This window comes from Borostomias antarcticus (assembly GCF_949987555.1).
Source record: "Borostomias antarcticus genome assembly, chromosome: 7".
Lineage (NCBI taxonomy): Eukaryota > Metazoa > Chordata > Actinopteri > Stomiiformes > Stomiidae > Borostomias > Borostomias antarcticus.
In genome coordinates this window covers 16,697,605-16,721,131 of record NC_140240.1, presented here as the reverse complement: position 1 = coordinate 16,721,131, position 23,527 = coordinate 16,697,605, and the positions used below count along the sequence as shown (strand labels likewise).

Below are 23,527 nucleotides of genomic sequence, written 5' to 3'. Positions count from 1 at the left end.
TTGTTGTCACTGCTATCTTCTGATTGGATCTTGAGGTCGAAGCATCCCGTTTTAGGGCCAACTATGCTATAGGTTTTTATCCAGCCCAACAATTACCAGTGCCGATTACCATAGTGTGTCAAGAGGGATTTGTTACATCTGCAACGTCAGCTCGCAAGGCTCCAAGCACTCCCGTTTCAGATCGGTTTATTGCCTTATGGTTTACACAGACAGTGGCGTAGTTAGGCATGGGCGACATGGGCACATGGTCTCGCAGGGGGTGGCAAGAGGAGCAGAAGAACCCCCCCCCCCCCCCCCCACTGCGCTCAACAACTTGCCGACAGTTTACTATTCACAATCGGAAAGCACGTTCATTTCATGTTTACAAAACGAAACTGAAAGTGTTCCATCTCACCGCTGATTTATTATGCCCCTGGGGGTGACAGGGTGGGGGGGGGGGCGCCGTAGCGGGGGGCTCGCCCAGGGTGGCATACAAGCTAGAAACGCCACTGTACACAAATTCTGATTGGTTTATTGCCATATGGTTTACACATACTAGGAATTTGTATTACGCTTGGTGCATACGCTAATGGAGACAGCATTAGACAGGGTGCAGGACCGGACATTGTTATGGTATGTAGTACAATCAAAGGTTGTATGCAAGTGATGCAAAGTATCCACTGCTGTGCCTTCTTGGTGAGGAAGCTGATGTTCAGCTTCCACTTGAAGTTCTCGGAAATGATGGTTCCCAGGAAGCGGAAGGAGTCAACAGAGTCCACTTGGGAGTAATTCAGAGTGATGGGGGGGAGGGGGGCTGGGTTCTTTCTGAAGTCTACAACCATGTCCACTGTCTTGAGAATGTTGAGCTCCAGGTTCTTTTGGCTGCACCAGGACAGCAGCTGGTCAATCTTCCACCTGTAGGTGGACTCGTCTCCCTCAGATATGAATCCGATGAGGGTGGTGTCGTCTGCAAACTTCAGGAGCTTGACAGACTGGTGGCTGGAGGTGCAGCTGTTCTTGTACAGGGAGAAGAGTAGAGGGGAAAGGACGTAGCCTTGGGGGGAACCTGTGCTGATTGTCCTGGAATCAGTGACATGCTTACCCAGTTTCATGTGCTGCTTCCTGTCAGACAGGAAGTCTGTGATCCACCTGCAGGTGGAGTCTGGCACGCAGCTGGGTGAGCTTGCCCTCCAGAGTGGGCGGGAGGATGGTGTTGAAAGCACAGCTGAAATCCACAAACAGGATCCTCGCATAGGTGCCTGCAGAGTCCAGATGCTGTAGAATGTAGAGAAGGTTCATATTTATTGTGTCGTCCACAGACCTGTTTGCTCTGTAGTAAAATGGCACAGGGTCCAGGAGTTGGTCCGTGATGGATTTGAGGTGCAGCAGAACAAGGCGCTCAAAAACCTTCATTACTACAGAGATCAGGGCGATGGGCCTGTAGTCATTTAGACCAGTGATCTTTGCATTATTGGGGACAGGGATGATGGTGGAGGTCTTGAAGCAAGATGGCATGTCTCTAGTGAGGTGTTGAAGATGTCAGTGAACACCGGGGACAGCTGATCAGCACAGTACTTCAAGTACTTCATGGAGGGAGAGACAGAGTCCAGACGCTTTCCGGGGGTTCTGTCTCTTGAACAGACGATTGACATCCTTCTCCAGGATGGAGAGAGGCTGTATTGCAGTGTGTGTATGAGGGTGGAACAGCTGTGGAGAGGTCCGGGCACCTGCTGGTGTCGGGGCTGGGGTACTAGGGCTGTCAGGTAGGGGTGGTAGGGAGGGTCCCATTGCTTTTCAGTCCGCAGCAGAACTCGTTCAGGTCGTTGGCTAGGCGTGAGTCGTCAGTGGAATGGGGGGATTTTGGTTTTTAGTTTGTGATCTGTTTGAGGTCTTTCCAGACAGAGGACGTATTTCCTTCTGAGCATTGATGTTGGAGTTTCTCTGAGAAGTGTCGTTTAGCCTTTTACTTTACTTAGCCTCTTTAAACCAGTCCTTGTCCCCACTCTTCCAAACTTCCTCTTTCTCCAGCCTTTACTTCCTAAGTTTGGCTGTTTTGTCTTTGTTATATCTGACTCTGGCGCAGGTTGGTACACATTCACTCTCAGAGTAGCTAGTGAATGACGTCACAGTGGCTGTATAATTGCCTTGATTATTCCCAGCTTCCATGCCTGCCCAGTCACGATAACCCTCATCACGACCAGCCCGTTCTAGCCACGCCCAGTCACGATAACCCTTATCACGACCAGCCCGTTCTAGCCACGCTCAGTCACGATAACCCTCATCACGATCAGCCCGTTCTAGCCACGCTCAGTCACGATAACCCTCATCACGACCAGCCCGTTCTAGCCATGCGCATTTTCTCCTTAGCTTCATTGGTCCACTTCTTGTATATAACAGGCTCTAAGACAGGCTTAGAGAGGCAGAGCTGGTTGATGCTGCTAGGAAAAGGGATGTCTGGGGCCCCCTGCTGGAACTGCTGCCTCCGCAACCCGACCCCGGATAAGCGGATGACGATGGATGAATGAATGGAGGCTTAGAGAGTTTTGGTTTCTGCCTGTATTCAGGGATCAAGTGGACGATGGTGTGGTCAGAGTGTCCCAAAACAGAGCGGGAGACGGCGAAAAGTCCTTGATATTTGCTACCAGCAGCTGGAGTTGGTCCATTTTATTGCAGAGAGAGCGTACGTTCGATAGAGATCTGCACTCAAGACAAACCAGAGCGCCAGCCCATTTCCCTCTTTTCCTGCATGAACAAAGACAGAGCGCCTTTGACCAGAATGTCCAGTAAATAAGACAGAGCACCTTTGACCAGAATGTCCAGTAACTAAAACAGAGCGCCTTTGACCAGAATGTCCAGTAACTATGACAAAGCGCCTTTTACCAGAATGTCCAGTAACTAAAACAGAGCGCCTTTCACCAGAATGTCCAGTAACTATGACAGAGCGCCTTTGACCAGAATGTCCAGTAACTAAGACAGAGCGCCATTGACCAGAATGTCCAGTAACTAAGACAGAGAGCGCTTTTGACCAGAATGTCCAGTAACTAAGACAGAGGGCCTTTGACCAGAATGTCCAGTAACTCCACAGTCGGGATGAGAAAGTCAGGTATTAAATCCGCAGGAGTTGATTCCTTTATATTCCTCTCTGGCGAAGGAACTGCCGGTTTTATCGCAAAACACATAATTAGGAGCAGACATTCTAGGCGCCTGCACAACCCATGGTTGACAGCTTATATAACCACTGGCATCACCAGACATCTGACAAGCTCACAACAACGTGTACCTGCAGATCATCTAGTTACTAATTGAGGTAACATAATTAGCATGGAGCATCGCAGAATAATATGATAATGAGATGATAATTAATTAATTAGCTAGCTCTTGCAATTTACATAGAATTGTTGATTGATGTGCACTGTCCCTTTTAAATAAATAATCCCCTTTTAAATTGGTTTTATTTGCCTCCTATCGCCACAGTTTTGACTATTTCAGGGGCACCCATTACCAATGGTAAACATGACAACCTTAAAATAGCCCTTTAACTTTAAGAAAGGTTTCTGCATCTAACAACACCATATTGTTTCTTTTGTGGCTATTTTCCTGTTGATCAGTTCACAGCGTTGGTTTGTGTTTTCTCCAGACTGCTGTATTTGAATCTTTGTATGTGTTTTCCAGACTGCTGTATCTGAATCTTTGGTTGTGTTTTCCAGACTGTTGTTTCTGAATCTTTGGTTGTGTTTTCCAGACTGCTGTATCTGTGCCACACCGGATCCCGTCAGGGAACAGCAGGGAAGGAAAGACACTCTCTGAGATCAACTGTAAGTCAGACCTCCACGTAACTGCTTACATAGTGTGGTATATTCGTGTAATATAGAGTTTTAACATATCCCCACTGATTCCAAAAAGAAATGACATGAAATGATAGAAATGACATGAAATTATATAAGATCACCAACTGATTCTAGTCAGCTTGTTAACGGGGCAACTTGATTTTTGCATGCTGGGGCTATCCACAAGTATGCACATCTGTCATGCTCATGATAAACGTATGAGACAGCTTCCTGAGCAATCCAAACCCTGTGTTGCTTAGCCCAGCCCATGACCTTGTGATTTAGCCAGAGAAAACCACTCCTCCCTTGCTCTCGCTCTCCACCTTTCTGTCTCTCTTCTCCGCCGCTTCCCTGGAGACTGAAGGATTCGTCAGACCAGCAGAAAGCTCAGGGAAATGCTTATTGTTCAGTCAGAGGCTTTATCTATGGGTTTTAATCACCATCATTTCGTTTGACTCAGTGGCCTCAGGGTTTACGAGTAGAGAAAGTGTCTCGCTAGTTATATAAGCCCCTACATGATCGTATACAGTATATGGGCAATCTTTCATCTCGTGCTGATTGATATGGGGCTTTTTTTCTGGCCATGGAAGTGTGTATCAAACCTTTATTTATACTCAAGTTACACATTGAGGTGTGAACCTCATTTTCAAGTTGTTGAGTTCACAATAAACAAATACAGTCAATAAATACACAGTCACATACATAGACATATAAAAACATTAAGAGGTAAAATATAAAATGAAGTAATAACAAATTCATTAACTAAAACAATTACAGAAACACAATAGTCCATAATCAGAGTCTTGTAGGCAATTCCAAGAACTAGGAGCCAAAAATGAGAAGGCAGACCTTCCCAGCTCTGTGGTCACATGGGGTGTGAGCCAGCCACTAGACCTAGTTGAGTACGTACTAGGTTTATGGTTCAGCATCGAAGAGATATAAGGAGGCAGCTTTCCAGTAAGAGCCTTAAAAATGGTACCAATGCCTTTTTCATCTTACGTCTAAAGATGGCCAACCAACCCTGTCATATAAAAGACAATGATGTGTACGGTAACTACAGTATCACCTGTGATAAATCTAATTGCAGAATGATAGACAGAGTTGAGAGGTTTCATATATAGCTTCCACAATTATTTTCCTACACAACATGGGGAAGCTGGATTTGTTTCTATAAAAAAAAAAATCTGAAGTAGTTTACCTGCTGGGATGTCAATATGGTATTTAAAAGTAACTTTATCATCTAACCAAATGCCAAGATATTTATACTCTGAGACTCTCTCAATGCAAGACCCATTTACTGTATTTATAGACTGCTTACTACAATCAAAATGTTTGGCTCAAGTAAAAAGCATAAACTTTGTTTTGTTAGCATTGAGAACCAATTTAAGGTTGTCAAGAGTTACCTGCAAGGTGTTAAAAGCATACTGTAATTTCTCAATGGCTAGATTTACAGAGTCAGCAATACAATAAATAACAGTGTCATCAGCATATAGATGGGCTTGACAATCTTTTAGAGAGGAGACAACATCATTAATGTAAATGGTAAAAAGCAGAGCCCAAAATTGAACCCTGTGGAACACCGTTTGAAACAGGCAAAAATGTAGACCGAGCATTTCCCATCTTCACACATTGATGCCTCACAAACAAATAGTCTTGGAAGAAAGCACAGGCCTCATCACACATACCAGTTCTAAACTAGAAAGTACATTTCCTGGAGAAAATGTGAGGTGGGCTAGCTGCTGCAGCTGTATGTAACAGCTACTGCTAGAACTACTACGGACCAGGCAATCTCCATGCACCCACCGGCGAAGACCGTGCGTCTCTAGCCCAGTCAGGGGCTGAGTTGTGGGGTCTGTGGCGTGGACAGTGGCATGGTGGTGAGACTCCGCCCCCTCAGGTCAGAGCTGGTCGAGGACAGTGTACCCCTCTCCGGGCCACCTACCCGCCCGCACCGGTGAAGACCATGTGTCTCTAGCCCAATCAGGGGCTGAGTTGTGGGGCCCGTGGCGTGGTGGTGAGACTCCACCCCCTCAGGTCAGAGCTGGTCGAGGACAGTGTAACCCTTCAGGGCCACCTACCCGCCTGCACTGGTGAAGACCATGTGTTTCTAGCCCACTCAGGGGCTGAGTTGTGGGGCCGTGGCGTGGATAGTGGCGTGGGGGTGAGACTCCGCCCCCTCAGGTCAGAGCCAGTCAGGGACAGTGTACCCCTCTGCGGGCCACCTATCTGACTCAACCGGTGAAGACCGTGTGTCTCTAGCCCACTCAGGGGCTGAGTTGTGGGGCCCGTGGCGTGGATAGTGGCGTGCTGGTTAGGCCTCGCCCCCTTGGGTCACAGCTAGTCAGGGACAGTACAGTGACCTCTGGGCAATTTCCATGCATCCACCAATGAAGACTGTGTGTCTCTAGCCCACTCAGGGGTTGAGTTGTGGGGCCCGTGGCATGGATAGTGGCGTGGTGGTGAGACTCCACCCCCTCAGGTCAGAGCCAGTCGGGGACAGTGTACCCCTCTCCGGGCCACCTACCTGACTCCACCATGAAGACCTCCGGGCAGTCTCCTTGCACCCACTGGTGAAGACTGTGTGTCTCTAGCTCAATAAGGGGCTGAGTTGTGGGGTCTGTGGCGTGGTGGCGAGACTCCGCCCGTTTGGTTCAAAGCCAGGCGTGAACAGTGTAGGCCGCACCGGGCTATCCACCTGCCTTCACCAGTGAAGACCGTGTGTCTCCAGCCCACTCAAGGGCTGAGTTGTGGTGTCCGTAGCATGTTCAGTGGCATGGTGGCGAGACTCCGCCCCCTTGGGTCAAAGCCAGTCGTGGACAGTGTAGGCCATGCCGGGCTACCCACCTGCCTTCACCAGTGAAGACCGTGTGTCTCTAGCCACACAGATGTGGGGACAGTGGCGTGGATAGTGGCGTGGTGACGAGACTCCGCCCCCTCGGGTCAGAGCCCGTCGAGGACAGTGTACTGCTCCCCGGACCACCCACATGCACCCAACCGTGAAAACTGCATCTTTAGCCAACTCAGGGTCTGAGATGTGATGAGATGCGTGGATAGTGGCATGGTGGCGAGACTCCGTCCCCTCAGGTCAGAGGTCAGGCCATCCCCATGCACCCCTCATTGGAGACCATGTGTCTATAGCCCACCCCGGGCCGAGCAGTAGCTGTGGAGGTGTTGTATGGAAGTTGAGGTTAGAAGCAGTAGCAGTGATAAGCAGTAGGTGTTTGTTATAAGTACTGCTAGTACTACACTCAAAAATAGATTAGACCACTCATCATAACTCATAGTTTTATTGAGTTCAATAGCTGAAAGAGGAGAACATATATTAATAGTTTGCAGCCTGAAAAAGAGTGTCATTCTGAATATGTCTTTGAATATAAGGAAAGAAAGAAAGAAAGAAGGAAGGAAGGAAGGAAGGAAGGAAGGAAGGAAGGAAGGAAGGAAGGAAGGAAGGAAGGAAGGAAGGAAGGAAGGAAGGATGGAAGGAAGGAAGGAAGGAAGGAAGGAATACTACCACAGTAGTCATAAAAGGGTGCCTGTACAGAGAGCCTGCACGTGTCCCCAAATTCAAATCCCAACTGACACTGTGAGCATCCTCTCATTCACTTCAATGGAAAGGCATGTTGGCTTCAGACAGCTCTCTCTCAAAAGGTATAAAGGTCACAGCCTAGATATTGACACCGTAGGAATCCTGAGAAAATGCTGAACATTTAAGGCTATGATATGTCCGTGTAGCTTAAAAACTGTAGGCATGGCGACGAGTTAGAAAAAGGGTAAAAATGCAAAATTAGCAGCTCAATAGGTAGTGTGGGCCCATACGTTTCAATGGAGGGCGCAGTTGCCGAACAAATCGTCATTCAGCGAAAACTATAAGTCACACGGCTTAGATACTTACATTGTACGAATCAGCACAGTTATGGGAACGTTTTGATATATAATATGTGTATCAGCTGTTAAAACTTTAGGCATAGCAACAAGTTCGAAAAAGAGTAAAAATGCAAAATTAGCAGCTCAAAAGCTAGAGTGCGTTGCCATACGTTTCAATAGGGAGCGCAGTTGCTGAACAAATCGTCATACAGCGACAACTGTAAGTCACACAGCTTAGATACTGACATTGTATGAATCAGCACAGTTGTGTGAACATTTTGATATATAATATGTGTGTGAGCTGTCAAAACTGTAGGAGTGCCAGCAGTTTACAAAATGTGTGAATATGTTCAAAGCAACAGCTGCCACCACTCTAAAAGCATAATGATACTGAACATTCCAAAAGCAGTTTCAAGCACTTTCAATGGGACAAAAAATAGTTTTAAAAGTTAAATTAATAAAAAACTATAAAAAATATCAAAAATCTGAATGGGCCCCTGAAACAGCTAAACATCATGAACTTCATCAACAAGTTTGAATGAAGTTTCTAGCACAAAGTATGAAGAACTAGTTGAGGTTCAAAAAAGTGGGGAGAACCATAATAATAATAATAAAGAAATAAATAAAGAAATAGTGGGAATATCACAAGTTGGGCTAGCTTCTACAAGCTAGCCCACCTAATAAAGACTGCAATAATAATGCGTGATCAACTGTATCAAATGCTTTAGATAGGTCCACAAACAGAGCAGCACAATTTTTCTTTTTGTCTAGTGCCGATATAATGTCATTAGTGACCAAGGTGACGGCTGAGATTGTACTATGATTCACTCTAAAACCAGATTGATGTGGGCTTAATATAGAATAACTTGAAAGAAAAAGCTTTACCTGGTTATTAACCAAGGTTTCCAGAGAGACCATAGGGGCTGTGACTGACCATTTAGTTAACTGTTCTAAGACCATAGGGGCTGTGACTGACCATTTAGTTAACTGTTCTGAGACCATAGGGGCTGTGACTGACCATTTAGTTAACTGTTCTGAGACCATAGGGGCTGTGACTGACCATTTAGTTAACTGTTCTGAGACCATAGGGGCTGTGACTGACCATTTAGTTAACTGTTCTAAGACCATAGGGGCTGTGACTGACCATTTAGTTAACTGTTCTAAGACCATAGGGGCTGTGACTGACCATTTAGTTAACTGTTCTAAGACCATAGGGACTGTGACTGACCATTAAGTTAACTGTTCTAAGACCATAGGGACTGTGACTGACCATTTTAGAAAAAAGGGGTCCAGTTTATCCTCTCCAGTCGGACACTGGAGAATGTATACATTTTGTCTAGTGCTAGTTTCATATTTTTGGTATGTAGTCTATAATACAATGTGTTGGTACATATTATTTCATAATATATACCAAATTATTTAATAATATGCACCAAAATAAATATGTTTTAAGCAGCTCTAATCATGTAATGACATTATTGTTGCATATTTGGATTAATGCTTCTGTTTTTCCCCTCCCACAGTCGACCAGGTCAAGTTTGACCCCCCCCTCAGGAAGGAGACTGAACCCTACCATGAACTGGTAAATGTACACACTCACACATACACACAAACACACATGCACGCGCCTCACACTTCTCACAGGTCCCCCTGTGACCTCCCCTGTCACCTCCTAGCTGTGTGTGGGGGCATTAACCCTGTCACCACCTGTGTGGGGGGGCATTAACCCTGTCACCTCCTAGCTGTGTGCAGACATTAACCCTGTCACCTCCTAGCTGTGTGTGGGGACATTAACCCTGTCACATCCTAGCTGTGTGTGGGGACATTAACCCTGTCACCTCCTAGCTGTGGGTGGGTACTAAGCCTGTCACATCCTAGCTGTGTGTGAACATTAACCCTGTCACCTCCTAGCTGTGTGTGGACATTAACCCTGTCACCTCCTAGCTGTGTGTGGACATTAACCCTGTCACCTCCTAACTGTGTGTGAACATTAACCCTGTCACCTCCTAGCTGTGTGTGAACATTAACCCTGTCACCTCCTAGCTGTGTGGGGGCACTGTGGTTTCATACAAACTATAATGCGATTTCACAGCACTAGAGGTCATATCTGACTGAACAGAACTGTAGCTTTTGTGTTTTCAAAGCATCAAAGGGGTGAGAGACTCTCAAACCACTATCATCCCATTATCATTCCACTATCATCCCATTATCATCCCACTCTCACCCCATTCCAACATTTTCCTCCATCAACAGCAACCTATTTATTTAACAAAGAATGCAGTCTCCACCACCACCATCGCTTTATACTTGTTCTCTGTTATCGGGCAAAATTCTCCACTTGCTGTCTGTCTTTCCAGCCTAGCTCTAACACACCTTGTGAGCGCAACGCCGGGTTCACACGTGAAAGCCTTTCGGCACCCATGTTACCCAGAGCTCCGCAGCCGGCTCGCACTCTGTAGCGCCAGAATCAGCGCCTGGTCTATTTTTTTGCGAGTAATGAGCAAACCTGTGTGATTAAAGTGCAGAGGAGCAGGTTTGCTTGGTTACCAACGCGGATAAATTTCCATTCACCTCCATTCATTTGGACTTGGCCTCATGAACAAAATCTGAGTTATGGATGGATGGATGGGTGGGTAGGTAGGTCGGTCGGTCGGTCTCTCCCCAAAGCCACGCCATTCTGGGGCCACGCCAGGCTACTGCCGCTACCGAGTTATTCCCGCGATTGACTAGGCTCTATTCGGTTGCTTGGCATGTTGGATAGGCCTACATTGGATATCTTATAATCAGTCATATTGTCAAAACATTGTGCTGTGTGAATATTGGAAGGAATAGAGAGAATGCTATATTTTGCTAGGCTATATTTTGATGATCTTAGACACATCACTAAAATTCGGCTATTGAAGGTTTATAGGCCATTGAAATAGCCGATCGCCTTTAGCCTAATAGCTTATCATTCAAAGTCAATATTCACATTGCTGGCCATTCATTCATTGTGAACGCTGGATAGGCGTATAATCATCAGCGGTGACATAAAAAGTAGGCCCTTTCTTTTGCATAGCCTACATAGTTTGCATAGGCTATTAAATAATAAACTTCAGCATGGCTTCATTAGTAATTTCCTTACTGTAGGCTACTTTAATAACTATGCTACTGGTCTTAGTATGTTCTTCCCTGTCTAAATAAAGGCTTTTGTCTATCGAATGATAGAATAATGGATAACCTAGATCAATAAGAGGCCATCTCAAGGAGTTTTAAATAACGGCTTGAATTAATTAATGAATAAATAAATGCATTTATGACATCTATGCTTTCAGGGAAATGTGCCTTTAGCACTAGTTTACCCTTTGTATGGGACAAATTCAGGCAGTCGTTCAGTCGGTCACCACTCTACTCGCCAGAACTTCACAAGTGCATCTCTAAACAAATTACACTCCATTCTTTTCGCCAATATGACGGACCACATTTCAACCTGCAGGATTACTTCCATGGAATTGCTTATTCCTTTGATCTGCAGCATTGAGTAGCCTACCTCCTGCTGAAAAATTACATTGACTCTAATAACACATGCCTTTGTATAACGCAATGTGCCATGTTGAGTCGAGTCTTTATTCTTTATTTCAGATCAGAGAATATTTGAAGGAATAGAGAGAATGCCCTTTTCCTGCCGCATGTAGGCTATATTTTGATGACGCATCACTAAAGTTATGAGAACGAACCCAGCAGTTTCCCCTGGTGGTTATTTCTGCAATACAATTCACACCCACAACTATTGCACTATTTCTGTCTGTCCAACATTTTGACGGTTTGCTGCTGAGTCATAATAAAGTTTGCGCTCACAAAATGATGATGTTTATTCATTTAAATAGAATATTATTAGATAATATTAGATATTCAATATCCGTGAAACACCCTGTTTTTTCTTGTGCATTTTTGGTAGGCCATTGCTGTGAGTTATTCCGAGTAGGCTAGCCTATACTGATATTTGTCGACACAACACTGGAAATAGCCTGTCTTATGCGTGGACATAGACACTTGTTGTTTTTACATTATGTATTTACAGGGAAAATGGAATTAGGAAATCATTTGACAGGGAAAAATTGAATTAGGAAATAATTTCACGGTGCGCCCTCCATGACAGACATGTGCAGGATATTTCGTTCTAATACAAAGTTTCAGTCCCTTAATAACTGGCCTTTTCGTTTTGTAAATTGTTTGCTTCATCGATCGATCGACGACAACTCCAAGTGCACTGTGCACTAGTTTTGAGTAAATGCTTAAATCCTGTGTGTAGACCTTTTTTAAAATTACTGTCAGTGTAGCTGTTTCCCTACACGGAATATGGAATTGCTGAAAAACTTCGAAGGGCAAACTAGTCTAGCGACATCATTGGACGTGTTTGCACAAGTTTTTCCACGATTTTGTCGCAGCATTTTTAATAAACGGCTACACTGAATTTAAGCATTTAATCATAAATAGTATCAACTGAAACAAGCGTGACTGTGCCTTTTTAATTGAAGAGTATGATGTGGGTTTGTGAAATTGTCGTATTAGGAGTGTGTTAGTGCTCTGCTAGCCTGCGTCACACAGTAGTTCTTCAGTTCTCCAATGATCCGTTCCAACTGTACAATACGTTCCACCCAGCGTTCCCTCACATCCTCCATGTTCTCTCTGTCCCCCTCCTTCCAAAGCCTGGCCTCTCTAACTCCTTAGAGTTTTGAATGGAGTAGGGTCTGTTTGGTTTGGGGTGGATTTATTTTCTAAGTTGCGAGGTCCTGAAAGAATTGCTTTCTTAACGCCCCAAATGCATGTTTTTTCTGTCCCCAGTCATCATTCTCTGATAGTCTCTCACCCCTTGTTTGTGTGTGTGTGTACGCGTGTGAGCTTGTGTGTGTGTGTGTGTGTGTGTGTGTGTGTGTGTGTGTGTGTGTGTGTGTGTGTGTGAGAGAGAGAGAGAGAGAGAGAGAGTGTGTGTGTGTGTGTGTGTGTGAGTGTGTGTGTGTGTGTGTGTGTGTGTGTGTGTGTGTGTGTGCGTGTGTGTGTGCGTGAATTCATGCATGTGAGTGTGTGTGTTATCAACCCCCCAAAACCCCTTTGAATAATATGTATTATTTTCTTGGTCTACTAAACAGCCCGACTCTGACGGTTTCTCGGACTGTGTGGAGGAGCTGTACTACACGGCAAGATCTAATCTGGTACTTTTACCCTCATTATGTTCATGCTGGTCTCATATTCTCATGCTGGTCTCTTCTCTGGCTCCTTCCTCATGCTGGTCTCTTCTCTGGTTTATGCTGGTCTCTTCTCTGGTTCATGCTGGTCACTTCTTTGGTTCATGCTGGTCTCTCTGGTTCATGCTGGTCTCTTCTGTGGTTCATGCTGGTCTCTCTGGTTCATGCTAGTCTCTTCTCTGGTTCATGCGGGTCTCTCCTTTGGTTCATTCTGGTCTCTGGTTCATGCTGGTCTCTTCTCTGGTTCATACTGGTTTCTTCTCTGGTTCATGCTGGTCTCTGGTTCATGCTGGTCTCTCTGGTTCATGTTGGTCTCTTCTCTGGTCTCTCTGATTCATGCTGGTCTCTTCTCTGGTTCATGCTGGTCTCTTCTCTGGTCTCTCTGGTTCATGCTGGTCTCTTCTCTGGTCTCTTCCCTGGTTTCTTCCTTCCTCTGACATCTTTCTGACCACCTCTCTTGCTTCTTGTCATCTTTCATTCCGTTCTGGCTTTCTCGTGCCCCACAGTTCGTTCAGCTACATATTCTGGTCGTCTCCCTCCCCATTACAGTTCATGTCATGTGCCATTGCCTCCTCCATCTGCCTTTCCATATAAATACATGACCTTTGACCCGGTTGGATATTTCAGTTCCATATTCATATCTATGTAACGTGAGTCAGCGTCTTATTAATTACAGTACAACCTACAACTTTGAAACGCTATCTTGAAACTCCAGTGCAGTGACATGATTTCACTTTGATTACTCTGCTGAAATCATCGGCCCTGGGCTGAAATAAGTTTCTTACCAAATACTTTTGGCACACTTGATTTCAGCTTGCTTGCTGCTATAAAGGGAATGGAATAGGCCAGAAAACGCTGACACTGTTTCCCTGTGGCATGTGGAGCAATCTAAATGAAGTGCACCTCCATTATTTGGGGAGGAAGGATGATGACAAACAGTGGACTAACGAGGAGGGGTGACGAGAGTCCCTTGCCCTATTTAGTGGTAAACCAAGGGCTGTCACACTGTGTTGTTTCTGGGGCCACAGACGGGCTTTATTTATAGACAGTGGGCTGTGTTTCTGGCTGCAGAGAGAGAGGTGGAGAGAGAGAGAGGGAGAGAGAGAAAGGAAGAGAGGAGGGGGAGACGGAAAGTGAGGGAGATAGAGGGAGAGTCAAGGGAATGGCTGGGATGGAGAGAGTGAGAGAGAGGGGTGGTTGGATGTAGAGGGCAGAGCCAGAGTGCCATAGTGTGTTCCTCCATGGGGACGTTCAGTCTCTGAGCTGGATGCCAGAGTGCTGCCTCAGCACCTGTTTATAAAGCCCCTGCATCACGGTAACACACTACCCTCAACACGCTTCACCTCAACACGCCTCACATTAACATGCTACCCTCAACACACCTCACATTAACACGCTACTCTCAAAACACCTCACTTTAACACGCTACCCTCCACACGCCTCACATTAACATGGTACCTCTAACACACCTCACATTAACACTACCCTCGACACACCTCATTAACCCGGTACCCTCAACACACCTCACATTAACACACTGCCCTCAACACAACTCACATTAACACGCTACGCTCAACACACCTCACATTAACATGCTACCCACAACACACCTCATTTAACACGCTACCCTCAACATGCCTCACATTAACATGGTACCTCCAACACACCTTTCATTAACACGGTATCTCCAACACACACCTCGCATTAACACACTACCCTCAACACACCTCACATTAATATGGTGCCTCCCTAAACATTAACATGCTACCATCAACACACCTGTCATTAACACGGTACCTCCCCCAACATTAACATGCTACCCTCAACAGACCTCTCATTAACACAGTACCTCCCTCCACTTTAACACGGTACCCTCAACACACATACTTCCTCATTAACACTGAACCTCCACATTAACACTGAAACTCCTCATTATCACAGTACCTCCACATTAACACTGTACTTCCTCATTAACACTGTACCTCCACATGGTCACTGCACCTTCAATACACCTGATTAACACTGAACCTCCACATTAACACTGAACCTCTACATTAACACTGTACCTTCACATTAACACTGAGTCTCCATATTAACACTGTACTTCCTCATTAACACTGTACATCCACATTAACACTGTACCTCCAAAGCACCTCATTAACACTGAATCTCCACATTAACACTGTACCTCCACATTAAAGCCACACTGCGGGAGCTTAGTAGCAGGTTTTTAACTGACATCTTTGGCTGGAGTGTGTTTAGATGAATAGAATTAACTAATGTGCAGCTGCATTCAGTCATGCCTATGCAGTTCCTTTATCGTTTACACTATACAGCAACAACCAGTGACCTGGTTCAAATCGGGTTTCTAAATCCTTTCAGATACTGTACTTAAAGCCTGGACAGAGTGCCAGATGGGCTATATGGGGAATATTTGATTGGCTCCATTGTGCTAAGCATGCTCAATCAAGCACGGATGATGTCATTTAGAAAGGGCTTCAAAGATTGGACCCAAGTGTGACGAGGTGACCCACGTGCTAGCAAGTGTAAGTCGTTTTCTCTGGACTTAGTCATCAAGGGATGAGCAGCAGCAGTATGTCGCCAGCGAGTTTCTGTGCGACTATGAGATCGTTACTTAAGAGGTAGAATCAGCAAGAAAGGACAGAAAAATGATGGTCCAGTTATCAAATCCAGGTGCCGCGTGACAGCAGAGCCAGACGAGGGGTGACAGGGAGACGGAGAAACGAGAGGAGAGGGACAGGAAGGGGCAGAGAGGTGACATTCTGACAGTGACAGTCACTGAGCCGGAAAGAGCTGGATCTCCACTGTCAGTTCTCCTTCCATCTCTCTCTGTCTCCCTGTCCTCTTCCTTCTCTGTCTTTCTCCCTCTCTCCTTCCTCCTCTCTCCTCCCTCCCTCTCTGCAAATCGCTCCCTCAGCAGAAATAAAAGCTTGCGGTGAATAGCTAACTATAGCTGTCATATCGATAGTCTGCTGCACGAGGTGGAAATTTCCTTCAGTAACCCGGGGGAAGAGGGAGACTGAGAGGTCTCCTTCAGAGAGGAGGTCCAGGATGGTCATGACTGAGAGGTCTCCTTCAGAGAGGAGGTCCAGGATGGTCATGACTGAGAGGTCTCCTTCAGAGAGGAGGTCCAGGATGGTCATGACTGAGAGGTCTCCTTCAGAAAGGAGGTCCAGGATGGTCATGACTGAGAGGTCTGCTTTAGGGATGAGGTCCAGGATGGTCATGACTGAGAGGTCTGCTTTAGGGAGAGATCAGATTAGCAGTGGACAGTCTATCTGGACAGTCTATCTGGTCCTTTGACTGCTGATAGAGTTGGAGCTCGGTGATGGCGAAAAAGGGCTTTGTCATGTATTTTTCCACGGTTCCACCATCTCCCCCAGACTACAGGATTATTACCCAGACTGCTGTGACAGGATTATTACCCAGACTAATTTCTCAGATCTTTTTCTTTTTTTCGTAATCTTTTGAAAAAGCCATCAAACTGAAGTTGAGGAGTTTATATGGCTGAGGTCGTTTGGGGTTTGAGATTAGTTTCTAAATTTGTTTGGGGTCTAGAAATAATAATTCATAGCACTTTTTATTGTGAAAACAATCTCAACGTGCTGAAACAATCACATAGTCAGTAATCAAAAAGGAGACACATTAATATATACACGTACAGTATATACACATACAAAAAGCTTTTCTAAATAAGTAGGTCTTTAGAACAGTCTTAAAAGAACCCAGAGTCTGTTGTGCCCTCAGATTGTCAGGGAGGGTATTTCAAAGGTGGGGGGCAGCTGAGCTCCCATAGAGCAGAGCTTAGTCCTGGGGGTATGAAGAAGAGTATACAGTTAATTGGGGTGTGACAGTAGTTTATATGGTTGTTTGGGATCTGACCGTAGTTTATACGGTTGTTTGGGATCTGACAGTAGTTTATACGGTTGTTTGGGATCTGACAGTAGTTTATAAGGTTGTTTGGGATCTGACAGTAGCAAGTCTCTTCATTGTGTGTCAAATAGTGTCCATTCATCATCATTGTCCTAAAGCTGCAGTTTCATGTCATTACTGTCTCTATTCGCCATGCTACAAACACTTGAATTAATTCTCCTTGAAATGAAACTAAAATGTAACCCGTCTTTTGGCTGATACAGGACCATACCCTAATCCTGACCAAGTATGTCTTTTGGTTTGTTTAAAAATTATTTGTATTCATGTGGGCTTAAACTAAGACTTTCATCCATACTAAAAAAACTGTTAAATCTGTAACAATCACATATGCACAAAACACTGTTACACAACAAAATTGAATAATATTGTTCCTATATCTGATATTCAAATATATGTCTTCTGACATAGGGTTCATTTACATGTCATTAAATGACATGTCAACCAGCATGTCTACTGTTTGTTGTTGATGTCCAAACAAACACTGCATTTACTTCTGTGTCCTCTCATCTTGCCATTCGTCTTTACAAAATGTTTGTTAACCAGTGAAGACTAGATGTAACAAATATTCATTGACTTCAGTTCATAATGTATGAACTATCAAATCACCTCAATGAAAAAATATAAAAGCCTCCTCTCTGACTCCCCCTCTGACCATATCATCCTCTCTGACTCCTCCTCCTACCATATCATCCTCTCTGACTCCTCCTCCCACCATATCATCCTCTCTGACTCCTCCTCCTACCATATCATCCTCTCTGACTCCTCCTCCTACCATATCATCCTCTCTGACTCCTCCTCCCACCATATCAATCAATCAATCAATCAATCAAAGCTTTATTTATATAGCGCATTTCATACCCAGAGGCAACACAATGCGCTTTACAGAGAACAAGGGAGGTGGGCAGACATCCCACCCCTACATATTCCAGAGGGAAGCAAAAAAACAGTAATCACCCGAGGGCCAGATAAGTGAGCTGTAAAAATTCTTCCCTGACCCCTCTCAACGAGGCGATCGAGCAAGCTCCTGGAGTATGTTTGTCTACCGGCTAAGAACATATCATCCTCTCTGACTCCCCTCTCTTACCATACCTTTGACTCCTAGGGCCTGCAGATGGACTATGAAGACAGATCTCCCAAAGGCTCCATCTTGGGTGGAAACAAGTAAGTGAGACTCTGCACCAGCTCAATGGCCTTGGTTAGAGTGTCCGCCCTGAGGTTGGGGGTTCGATCCCCAGCCGAGTCACACCAAAGACTATAAAAAATGTTACTCAATGCCTCCCTGCTTGGCACTTAGCATCAAGGGTTGGATTGGGGGATTAGCATCATGTCCAGGGGGTGTACATCAAGCTGCCTCACGCTAAGGAACCAGGAGATGGGCCACTAGGCTCAAGAACTATTGGTTCTCAAGAAGACCCTGCACACACATATACACATACACACACACATATACACATATACACATATACACATACACACACTCACACATTACACTCTGCATACACACTGTATACACTGACTGCACTGTTTTTTGTATATTGTTCTTTTTCTTAGCGTATCCTTTTTCTTGCACTAGATTTTTGTACTCACTCTTTGCACTGTCCTGTCTTTGCATTGTCCTGTTTCGTCCCTGCACCCTGTCCAATGTTATCTCCATGTTATGCACCACGACCGAAAACAAATTCGTAGCATGTTGAAAAACTGCTTGGCAATAAACAAATTCTGATTCTGACTACAGAGAGAGTCTTGATCATATATATCTTAATAGTGTTTGAGGTTGTGATGAGACTCTTGAGCGATGTCTTCAGGCTAACGTGTACCGGTGTGTGTGATCTTGTCCAGGCCACTGTCAAGGGGTTACGGTACTCTAACTGAGCCAGCATGGCTGGTGAGGAAGCACCTTGTACCTCAAGCACAAGCTGTTACCATACGCGTTTAGTCAACTTACCTGTTTAGTCTGGGCCATTATCGATTAGCATTTGTGACGCATACTGTAGATCTCGCAGCAAATTGAGCCTTGTTGCTGTGAGTGGGAGGGTATTTATGAGAATGAGTGTGCAAAGGAGGGAGTGTGCGAATGTGATTGTGAGAAAGATAGAGGTGGAGGGAAGGAGAGAGAGAGAGATAGAGAGAGATGGTTAGAAAGAGATAGAGAAGCAACCATGTGCCACCCTCATCTTTTTAGTCTCATTCTTGCTTTGTCATAGATATTCAATTCTTTGTCTGTCTGTCTGTCTGTCTGTCTGTGTGTGTGTGTGTGTGTGTGTGTGTGTGTGTGTGTGTGTGTGTGTGTGTGTGTGTGTGTGTGTGTGTGTGTGCATGTGTGCTTATCAACATGATCCTAAGAATACACTCATATTGTGACATGCATCGTGTGTAAGTGTACACATGACTTACAGTACCACAAACAAAATTTGCGATAAAAGATGAAAACCTCCCTATTGTTGTGTACACACCCACCCACACACACACACACACACACACACACACACACACACTGGCAGACGGCCACACCAGGGACGCAGAGCCAAGATTCTGGCAGATGGAATGACACGCAAGTGAGAAAGAGACGAGACGTGTCCAGGCCAGTTATGCTAACAGATGGGCAACAGGCAGCGCCCAACTCAACCAGGGACTCTGCTTGACGTACCATAGGTAGTCAACCAGGGACGCTAGTAACTCTGCTTTACGTACCGTAGGTAGTCAACCAGCCACTGCATACTTACTTACTACATACTACTTACTCGCTTAATACACAACACCATTTCAGTCGAGATCACTTTAGTCAAAATGTACCCATTTATTAGCATGCAATAATATATGTTATGTTATTTTTATTTATAATGCGCCCCCCAACCAACTGTTACATCAGCCCGGGTCGCAGCCCAGGTACAAAGGGAGACACACAAAAACAAAGGACTGCAAACGAACAGATTAACAAGAAACGCCAGGAATTGGAGAGTGGCTGGCTGCTGTCGGGCGTAGCGCCGCCATCATGCTTCCTAACAAAGTGCGGGAGGGGGTGGGTGCGTGTGATGTGCGTGTTTGTGTGTGTGTGTTTCTGAGTCTGTGAGTTCAGTCCATGTGTGTGTGTGTGTGTATGCCTGAAGACCTCTGGCTGAGGAGACTCGGACGGAATGTCTTAGCGATAACAGCAGGTTGCTATGGAGACGCCCTCGATCAGCCTCAAGACCAAAAGTCAACAGGAGTCCATGGGGAGGGAAGGGAGGAGGGTGGGGGGTGCAGAGCCTCTTTAGTCTGTGAATCTTCAGGGGAGTTTGGCGAAACAGCCTTGACGGCCGGTCGGGAGCCAGAAAGTTGATTAGATGTTTGGGTTAGGGGGAAGAACAACAGATTCCAATGGTCATTCCTCTCTGTAATGGGTCTCTCTATGGAGCCTGGTCCTCAGCTCTTCCACGTCGCCTTGCATAGCCGTGAGTTTCTCCAACACGGTATCAATCTTACAGTTCAGTTCAGAAATCACCACAGGTAGATTACTCACTGCTCTGCCCAGCTCCATTAGCATGACGTGCACCCTTTGGGCTAGAGTGGCTGCCGTCTTCCCAATTCTTCGATAGACCAGGGCAATGCTCAGTCCGAGGAGCAGATGTCCTGTTATCATTAAGGCAAATATGTCTTCAATGTCCTCTATTGAAAGGAGCGCCAGGCACAGAACCTGCCACTTGTCCCACGCGTCCTTGGTGTAGCCCGCAGCAAATGTCCCGTCTGGGCACATAGGTTCCCCCGGTCCTGAGTTTCGTGTTGAAAAGATTTTGTCGATTGCGTTGAGAGACCAGCTTATCAATCCCATGTTTAGATTCGAAAATACACAGAAAAAAGAACTACAAAGTAAGGGGAGATAGAAAAATACAAGAGCAGGAGCAAGCAACAAAAGCGTCTGCTCTGAACGAAAGCCGGAATATACAGCATATACATTTTTTACGCATATTAATTTTGGCGGTGTGATCTGTTCGGGGGGCCCCCTGACTTCCACACATGTGGAAAGCAGCAATCTAGATGTTCCCCCCCTCTGGGCCGCTTGGCCCAGAGTGCCGGGCCGGAAGAGGGAACGGCATCTAGCCCCCTGCCTCTATGACGATCAGAGTGGGCCGCGATCGGGAAGACGCTCGGAGGTAACTCAGCCCACTAAGACCGTCAAAGAGTGCCACAGGGGGACTGCTGTACATTATAGTCCCTGGCCTCCACGGGCCAGCGCTTCGTGGAGTCCGAAGGAGATACAGCCTAGTGTCTCTGCCTCCATGGTGACCGGAGGGACCGCTGGATGGCCCTTCGGAGATGTTTCGGCACACGATCACCACGGAGCGCCACAGAGACTAAGCTAGTGTAATTCCCCGGCTTCCACTAGCCGACGCATAGTGGAATACCAGAAGAAAGCAACAATACCCCCGGAACAGAGAGCAACGACGACGACAGAGACGACATCGACAGAACACAGGCGGAGCAGGGGAGGAGGTGGGGCGAGCTTGCAGATACGAGCGATCAGCAGTAATGGCAGAGCGGACGCAAGAGCAGAGAACGCGGAAGCAGCGAGCGCGCAGATACGAGCGATCAGCAGTAATGGCAAGAGCAAACAATGACGTGTTTTGACAGCTTAAATACATGCGCTCTAGCGAGCTGAACCAATGCTATGACAACTGACAGTCAGCTGGTGGGTTGCATCATACGGGGTGTGATTAGCCCGGCGTTGACATCTGTGCCTCGCCTGAAGTACGTCAGAGACTTCATTTTTATTGCAGTAGATTGTGTTGTTGTACAGTATGCGGCCATTATAGGACTACCAACCACAACACTGCCAGTCGGGAATCCACCCTATCCTCTAATGCACCACACATATATTTTTATGCACAGCACTCAACATATTTGTGTGTTGTTTGTTTATTTAGTTTATTTAGTATTTAGTTACTAACTTACTATTTAGTATCCCAACGTTTTTCCACCGTTTTCCCAACATTCTACCGTGGGCCAAATCATTTTCTAGTCCTTTCTGCCGGCATCGCTGAAGGTGCCCTCTGGGTACGACCCCTGGCTCATTCTAAATTATTAACTACCACTGAGAATTTAGAATTTTGTCAGGGGTAAAGTGAACCGCCATTGTTCTTTGCCCAAAAGGAATGTGGTTTTTCCTGAAATTTTAAATACTAAGACACTTGAGTACTTCAAAGTATAATCGGAGGAAAATACGAGTTTTGAAACGGAGGAAAAAAATAGTTTTGAATGCTTTACCACCAACGGCCTGCATCACTCCTTTTCAAGTCAATAAAAAGGCTTTGTCAGTCGTCTTTGTGGAAATTGCCCCTCCGCCCCCCCACTACCCTGCGTTGAGCCTTCTTCATAGATGAGAACGTTGTTTTTAATCCTAAATGTTCTCATCAACAGGAGTCTGTTGAAATCAGTGGAAGAGGAGCTCAACCAAAGGTAGGTAGCTCTTAATCATGGCCCCTGTCTTTCTCTTTGTCTTTCTCACTCTCTATCTCAGTCACAAACACTCTCTCTGTTCCTCTCATCTCTCCATCATCCTTCGCTCTCTCTGCCTCCCTCTCCCTCTTCCTCTCTCACCTGTCTTGGAGCAGCTTCTCGCACTGCTCAATATTTGATGTAAACCTAACCCTCTGACGCCGTGCTGGTCTGGGTGAAATGGAGTTCTTGATTGACTAATAAAGGGGACATAGATCACTTGCCACTGAGTAAGACCTTATTTTGAAATGAACTCTAGATATCCACCAACAAATAACATCCATGCTGTACTGTATTAAATGCCAGTTAATTTGATTAGTCGGAGTTCAGCATGCTTTGAACTGATGAATTACTCCTCTTGTCTCTCAAATGTCCTTGGGACCAACGGGAGTGCCCACCTGGATGGTTCAACGTGAACAGTCTCACCTGATTCCTCGCTTGCATACACCCACTAGATGAATCTCACTTCCAGTGCACCACCAGCCGTGCTCATTGTGAAAATGTTGAACTATCCCTTTAAAGCCAAGCTGGCACACTGTCTGAGCAGTGCTCCTGTCTTCCTCCTCCTCTCCCTCAGGGGACACGAGACTCACTTAGAGGACGAAGAGGAGGAAGAGGACGGGGGTGATGAAGAGGATGAGGATTCTGGTGCTGATAACCATGACGACAATGATGTGCCACAGTAAGTCTCATAGTACAGTATGGCACTTCTACAGGCGCCCCCACGGAGGATCCACTGAGGATTGATGAACTAGCGTACTACCTACTCCGTCGATACCTTAACTGATCGACCTGTGTAAATAATTGAAAATTGAAAATGATATGCATTAACAGGTAGAAGTTGAGCTTTAGTGGACATTGTTTGTAGGATGCTTGTTAAAGGGGCACAGTAACACCTGGTTTAGTTAATATTATTTAGATTAAATGCTTAAATTATGTGTAGGGCTTTTAAAAATCCCAGTCAGTGTAGCTGTTTCCCTTTACAGAAGATGGAATCGCAGAAAAACTGCAAAGGGCATTGGACTGGTTTGCCCTTTGAGGTTTTTCCGCGATTCCGTCTTCTGTGTATCTTCCTGGGATTTTAAAAAGAATTACACACAGAATTGAAACTTTTAAAGCAGCCCAATGTAGGATGTGGTGTTTTTGTGAACCCTACAGGTTCACTTTTGCACAACCGTCGTAAAATTGTTCAGTACAGCTGCACGC

At 45.6% G+C, this 23,527-nt stretch overlaps 1 protein-coding gene across 3 annotated transcripts in view; it reads left to right on the top strand.

Annotated features, from left to right (window-relative positions):
* The window catches only part of map4k3a (mitogen-activated protein kinase kinase kinase kinase 3a), a 205,930-nt gene that overhangs the window by 157,041 nt on the left and 25,362 nt on the right, over window positions 1-23,527 (top strand). For 2 of the 3 annotated variants that reach the window (XM_084441508.1, XM_084441510.1), the window contains 6 exons: window positions 3,722-3,794; window positions 9,194-9,252; window positions 12,800-12,862; window positions 17,952-18,010; window positions 22,244-22,282; window positions 22,899-23,003. In XM_084441508.1, coding sequence (XP_084297634.1) covers window positions 3,722-3,794; window positions 9,194-9,252; window positions 12,800-12,862; window positions 17,952-18,010; window positions 22,244-22,282; window positions 22,899-23,003 — 398 coding nt within the window. The remainder of the gene's footprint in view (window positions 1-3,721; window positions 3,795-9,193; window positions 9,253-12,799; window positions 12,863-17,951; window positions 18,011-22,243; window positions 22,283-22,898; window positions 23,004-23,527) is intronic. The other variant, XM_084441509.1, reaches the window with a different exon arrangement.